The sequence below is a fragment of the Telmatherina bonti genome, assembly GCF_933228915.1.
Source record: "Telmatherina bonti genome assembly, chromosome: 3".
NCBI classification, from domain to species: Eukaryota; Metazoa; Chordata; class Actinopteri; order Atheriniformes; family Telmatherinidae; genus Telmatherina; species Telmatherina bonti.
Window position 1 is genome coordinate 36,909,615 of NC_136621.1, and position 7,083 is coordinate 36,916,697.

A 7,083-nucleotide genomic window follows, 5' to 3' on the forward strand; every position below is an offset into this window, starting at 1 on the left:
TACTGGGAGCAGAGCTGGTTTCCAGTCTAACTTCTGCAGGAATCAAAGATATGCAATATTTCCTTCAGTTTGGATGCAGCAGTCTGTTTCTGAAGGAGCTGTGCAGAGCAGTCAGTGCTGGGGAGGGGTGTTAGATTATGAGGAGGGGGAGTGTCCTTCATCATGGATGGCTAGACTTCATCTTCTTCATCCACTAAACCTCAACTGGTGGGCCCAAGAGGCATACCAGTACAAAACAGCTACAGTTGTGCTCATATTTATTCATACGCTTTCATTAAAGAAGGAAAAAAAACAGCTGCCTGTAAAAAAGGCTGAAATTGACTAAAGTAATAATAAATAAAAATTTTATGAAAATCATCACATTATTTTCTAATTCTGGTTCAATAGAAATATTAAAAAAAAAAAAAGAATAAGATCATTTATTATATATTACATCACTCATAAACTAATATTTAGTTGAACAATCCTTTAATGTTTCCGCTACAGTCAGGTGTTTTCTGTTCCTCTCAGTCAGACTTCTGCACCTGTTGACAGGTATTTTGAATGAAAAATACTTTATTAATCCCCAAGGAGAAATTCAATATTGTAGTATATAATAATTATTAATTTGAGGAGGTCTTGTTCCGGAGGCTGATGGCTGCTGGCAGGAATGATCTTCTGTATCTTTCAGTCTTGCATCGGACCTGAAGAAGCCTCTCGCTGAACACACTTTGTTGTTTCTTCACTGTGTTGTGGAGAGGGTGTGAAGAATCCTCCATCATCTTCATCAGCTTGTGCAGCATTCTTCTTTGGACAATCAGTTGATTCTCTTCAAGTCTCTGGTTCTGATGCTACTACCCCAGCAGACGGCTGCAAAGCTGACTGCACTCTCCACAAAGGACTTATAGAAGATATGCAACATCTTGGTGCTGACATTAAAAGATCTCAGCTTCCTTAAGAAGTACAGTCTGAAAGTTTGTCCCACTGTTCAACAGAAAAGTACCCTAATTTGTCCAGGACCAATTTGTTTGTTTTTTTTTTGTTTGTTTTTTTCTGTCTTCAACTCAATTAAATGAAAAAACAGTGTCTTATATTACTAAACTATATTTCTGCAAATATTTAGTTATTGTTCCTTTTATTTTAAGTCTCCAGTTATTTGAGTGACTGTTGTAAATTCAGCCTTTTCTTTAATGAAAGGGGATGAATACATATGAGCACAACTGTATGTACTGGGATCAAACCAGAAACGGACACAAACTGATGTCAGATTGATGAACATCCAGTCTGACAAAGGTCTAGCAACAGTGGTGGTGAGAGCCCCTCTATTTTCATTTTAAATGCTTGAACTCCTTCATACTTTACAACATGTTGCTGTTTCTGTGCAGCTGGCAGCAACGCACGACAAATGCCACATACGTTATCAAAACGGAATACTTTGAGATATATGATGAGTCACCAACAAGATCATTTAAAAAAAAGAAACACAAGAAGACATTTAGTAAACCACACCTGCCTGAGCTTCTGTTGCCACCACGCGGGGGATAAACTCAGTAAAACTCCGTTTCGTCCATAGACTGCAGGTTTCGTCACTTCTACTCACTTTGATTGACAGGCCAGACAGCCAATGGCTGTCAAGGGAACTCAAACTCTGTCCAATCACGTACATGTAACAGTCACTAGTGCCGGATCTTCCTGAAGGAATCTGTTTGCTCACTGAAACGTGTGTTTTTAACAGTTAAAGGTAAACTATTAAACTTTTTCTAATAAATATGTAATGGTTTTCTTACGTTTAATAGTTACAGTTATTCAAGTAATATGCAAATGTGGCTCGTTAGTTCACTAAACTCGTCTTTTTTTCATCGTTAAGTTGTTGAAAATATCAACAAGAAGCATGCTAATGTTAGCCTGCTAACTAACCAATGTTGTTTTCCGGTTAGATACTCCCTCATATAAATAATATTTACTCCACACACGTGCTGGATTAGTTGAACCTTTTTTGTTTCTTTCACTCAGACTTTTTTCACCCCCAGGTTTTGTACAATGGGGCGCCGTAAGTCGAAGAGAAAGCCTCCCCCTAAGAAGAAGATGACAGGAGATCTGGAGACTCAGTTCACCTGCCCCTTTTGCAACCACGAGAAATCCTGCGATGTTAAAATGTAATTCAGTAATAAAACTCACACAAAGATCTTTTTTCATGTTTCTCTATCTTTTTTATTTTTTATTGGATGGTTGACATCTTACCTTCTGTTTTTGTCACGACAGGGAAAGAAGCAGAAACACTGGGATAATTTCATGCACAGTCTGCTTGGAGGAGTTCCAGACTCCCATTACCTGTATCCTTTTTCCTCACACATCATGCCATACAGTTGGTATTTCCTTCCCACACAGCTACAAAATAATGATGAGAAAAACAGGAAGGTATACTTAAATGTCTCCCCATTTAAATAAAAATAAACAGGTTAAGCATTTGAGTTCACTTTTGATTGGAGAGAAGTAGTTTTAGCAAACTTTTAACTTTTTTTAAAATTTTTTTTTTTTAAAGCATTTTCAGTCAGATTCTGAAGCAACTTATGCACAAGTTTCTTCAGGGTTGTTAGTTGTCATAGTGACTGAAAAGATTAAATGAAAGGAAGTAAGGCTGAAACTGTTCAATCTGAAGGTAATTAAAGTTTTTAAATTGTGTTGGTGGATGCTGTTAGTGAAACCATCTCCAGGAAAACAGGAAGAAGCCACACTGTTGCCTTCATTAGTGCCATGGTTGTTGTGTTTCTTTAATTTGTCAAGATGTACATATTTAGTTCTAATGAGGTGTCTTGGTAGAGCGGTTATGCCATGTACAAGAGCTGTTCCTATCACATCTTTAATGTTGGATGTCAGTGGGAGCTGCTGGAGGCATACAGGGGTTCTCACCATGAGTTTCTCTCATGTTTACTCATTAAATTGACAGAAGATGCTGGTAAGAAGCTTGAAATGGTCACTGAGTTTATTGATCATTTTTTTAGTAATACATTTTCTTACAAAAGTTTTGTAATGTTCTTGTAGTTGCACGCCATATGCCATTTAGCTGAAGGTTTACAGAAACTGAAATATGATATCCATCCATTGTTGTGACCAGCTCACTGCAAGACCATAAACACTTGTTTAAAGTTTAAGTCTTTATACATTTCACTTTTAAAACTTTGTTTGTCCCCAGGAGGCAATTTAATAAACAGTTGTGGCATTAGTATGCATTACAGACCATCATCAGCTGTCTTTTCCCAATTGTAGTTAAACTTCAAACTATTTTCACCACATTTTTTTCTTTTTTCTTTTCTCTTTTCTTTTTTTTTCCACACATCTGTGTGCCATATTTTTGCCAGATAAATTTGCTCTGTTACGGGAGACATGTCATATATCTGGCTGCCCTTTGTATTCTGAATATTGTGATTATTAGTTTGATTGAAATCATCATAAAACATGATATGGCAGTGCTGGACCTGACAGGGGAAAAGAAAAAGAGAAAAGAAAGACAAGAAAATGAGAGGAAAGAAAAAGAAAGAAGAGAAGAGAGCATGTCTAAGCTGCTAAACACACAGTATTCACCACATTTAAACACTATTTTGAGCTTTAAATCTTTCTACTATTGACCTCAGCTGTACAATTTCTTCAGCTGATCGCTCAACAAGCAGATTTTAGCCATCTCAAACAGTCTTCTACTCATCCCTGCTCAACTTTCAACCAATTTAACCATGTTTAATCATCAGTTTTTGCTTTAAACACTTCTTTTAAACTTCTTTTCATTTCAGCCTTCTTTAGCATTACAGTTCAGTAGTTTTTGCCTGACAGCATTCACACTGCTGTTCTGCAAGAACAGCTTTTTCTAGTTCTTGTAGTCGGTTCAATTTTTAAAACTTTTAGTCCCTGGGGGGCAATTTAAAACACAGTCGTAGCAGCACTGCACGTTGCAGACAGATATAAGTGAATTTAGAGGAACCAAGCAAGGAAAATAGACATTTTGTGTCCAGCCACTGCAGCAGAGACGTGCGTATCTTTTTGTATGGTTGTGTGGTTTTCATAAAGCACCAGATGTTTTATTATACTTTTAAAATGGACTAAAATAATTCAGACTCTCTTTATGTAAAACTTACCAGACTTGTCTTCTGCTGTTTGCAAATGTCTGTGTCTCTGAGGACCTCACATTATGCTGTTCAGACGTTTAAGAAAAACAAAGAAAACTTCCCATAATAGTTGCAAATTTTTATTCTTTTTTAACTTTGCTCTATTCATATATTTATGTTGGACCTCTGTGTGCATGAACACTTTTCACAAACCTCTCAGATTTGTTGTATATGGAAGAATTGTCCAGCTTGAAGTATTATGAGGCTGCTGCGCTAACTTGTTTATCACAAATCCCTCCTCATCCATTCTAGTTTTTATTTCATGTGACCCAGGATTACTCAAATAAAACAAAAGAAGTACAAGAAATAGCTAAAATACTGACATTTATTCCTTCTTTTTTGTTTTTAGCAGCATCAGTATATGGGATAAAAACTCAAATGTGTTACAATCTGTCCAATCAGCTGCGAGCAACCCCTGATGCTGACGTGTAAAGGTCACCAGTTAATCTGGAAACAAACATGAGCTTGTTGTGTACTCTGTTTCATATGACTTATTTTTAGAGCTTTCCATCACTTTCTCTTTTCACACATGTAATTGTGTCATCTACTCTGCGCTGTAATTTGTTTTCCTTAATCCATTACTCATCAGACCTGTCGGAGCCAGTTGACGTGTACAGTGATTGGATAGACGCCTGTGAAGCAGCCAATCAGTAGTCCTCAAGGAACCTGGACTCATTTCAGGGCGATAGAGGAGATGAGCTGGTGGGAAGCGATCATTCGGATAAAGCCGGTCGGCGGACATAAGTGAAACTTTCAGTCATGTTATTCACAGGTTTTGTGGTCTGTTGAGATTTACAGCTCCATGAGCCGCAGTTTCGCTTATGAGATCCTCATCAAAACCATGTTCAGAAGCGTCTCTGTCATTCTGATTTCAACCCACAAACCTAGTTTGGCCTTTCAGAATTATTGTATTTTAAATTGACATTTTGTTGTGAAGGGTACCATGATTTATCTTCACACATTCAGCAGAGCTGTCCGTTTTTAGTTTTCGATGGCTCGCAGACCATTCAGATGCAGGCTTGTATGATAATCTTTAGTTTTGAAGATCACAAAAAAGGGAGAAGTACTTTGATAGTTTTTAACGGATGCATGAACATTTAGCTTAACAAGCATATGTTTATGAACGCAGAAGGAATCTCATTTCAGCAGTGAAAGTTACAAACTGGATAGTCTAAGATGGAAAGATGGAGACAGTATGTTGAAATATAAAAACAGTATAGAAACAAAATGTGTTTATAAACTTTGAAAACTTGAAATTTTCCTCACATTCAGTCCTGAACCGATGCAGACGTCCACACCAAGATCCACCAGTGTCAGACCTGACTAAGTCTGGGCAGAGGTGAACTTCTTGGCTGGATGTTAATGCAGTTTCGGTCAACAGCGAAGCTGAATGATGTCACGCTTTGCATCTCATTTTAAGTCTTTTCTTTATGTTTGAGATAATCAGTTTTATTCACTCAGAGTAAAGCCTGCTGTTGCCAGCTTTTTCCTCCCCAGCAGCGATTGCAGATGCTGCTCAGCAATCTGAAAGGATTAGGTCATCACATTATAAAAAGGAAAAAATCAGAATGTATTGGATTTCTGCTTCGCTGCTCAGGACATGGGGGTTTTAATTGTTCTTAATCCAGTTGATCACAGTTGATTGTTTTTAGCTCAATAAATGAAATGACACTTCAAAAGGAATAAATGATTTTTGGTAATAAGCATGGGCTGCAGAGGAATGTTTTGTTCTCTTAAAATCAGCCTGTAATGCTGAGTAATTATTCTCTGACTCGACACAATGGTTCTGCACCGTTTACCGGCCGGGTGACCCAGCAGCAAGCCGGGTGGGAGGAGTGAAAGCTCAGCTGAGATCCGACAGCTTGTTCGGGGACAACGCCCCTTTAAAAGATGTGTGAAACAAACAAATCGGGGTCCATTTCCAGATAAACTTAGAAAATCTTCCAACTTTATAAATAAAGTTGATGTTTGGCCTTCAAGTTTAATAGAAAACTTTGCATTAATTTGATTAATAAACCAACTTCTGCTGATTTTATGGTTATTTTCAGCTGCTCTAGTCGGTATTCGTCCAGTCCAAATAAAAATTCTTATTTGTTGAGCCTCAATAGATGCTGTTGCACCTTCCTGACGACGAACTGTGCACAAAATGATGGCTTTGTTATTACATTTTTGTTATCTTTAAGATCAGTTTTGCCATGAAAGAGACATGTCTCATTTTTTGACAAAGCTGGTAACCTTCCCTCCATGTAAACAGCAAACTCTTGTCCCCGGATCATCACATGGCTGATGGTAAAAGAGCGGACCCAGTAATTATTGTAAGCAGAAAAGACATTAAAGTGTGATGAGAAAGGAAATAAATACATTTCACATCAGCATTAGCTAATCTGTGATAAATGTTTTTATGTAATGCAATTAATACAGTTTTTATTTGAATGAATGCTGTGGTAAAGATTAAAGTGTAAAGCTGATCCGCATTTTATTGTGAAAGAACAGAAAAAATGTTTTGTTGGGGCCAAATGCAATTGAAAAACTCTTTCTCAGCCACTTTACCAACGTCTTTCTGTTTGTTTCTGATGAAGATTTAGATCTTCAAAACAAACTTAAGTGAAAATGTCTTCATAGCTCTTTATATACTAAGCTGGATGCAGCAGTTTTCAGTAAGTACCAGTTAACACTAGATCTAGCAGGATTTTCAGGTCCTTCTGCAGTCTTCCCTCCCTCTACCATAATCACCCCATTTACTGACCTATTGGTTTTCAAATCGGGGAGTTTGCATGTTGTTATCTCAGTCACTTTACAAGGTAAAAATACACCTAACTTTCCCTTTGGTTCAAACCAGTTTTCACTGCTCTATACCATGCTGCCATTGGATACAGTTACATGATGTTTCTTAGTTCGAAATTAATTCAGAATTAGAAGTATTGTCCTTCGAGTTTACATGTAAATT

General features: G+C 37.3%; 1 protein-coding gene across 1 annotated transcript; it reads left to right on the forward strand.

Annotated features, from left to right (window-relative positions):
- Positions 1–1,649: 1,649 nt before the first annotated feature.
- On the forward strand, positions 1,650–6,324 carry LOC306774891 (transcription elongation factor 1 homolog). Its single transcript, XM_079265078.1, has 4 exons — positions 1,650–1,720; positions 2,010–2,135; positions 2,242–2,312; positions 4,726–6,324. The coding sequence occupies exons 2-4, from the start codon at positions 2,020–2,022 to the stop codon at positions 4,788–4,790; spliced, it is 252 nt and encodes an 83-aa protein (XP_079121204.1). The 5' UTR covers positions 1,650–1,720; positions 2,010–2,019; the 3' UTR covers positions 4,791–6,324.
- The last annotated feature ends 759 nt before the right edge of the window (positions 6,325–7,083 follow it).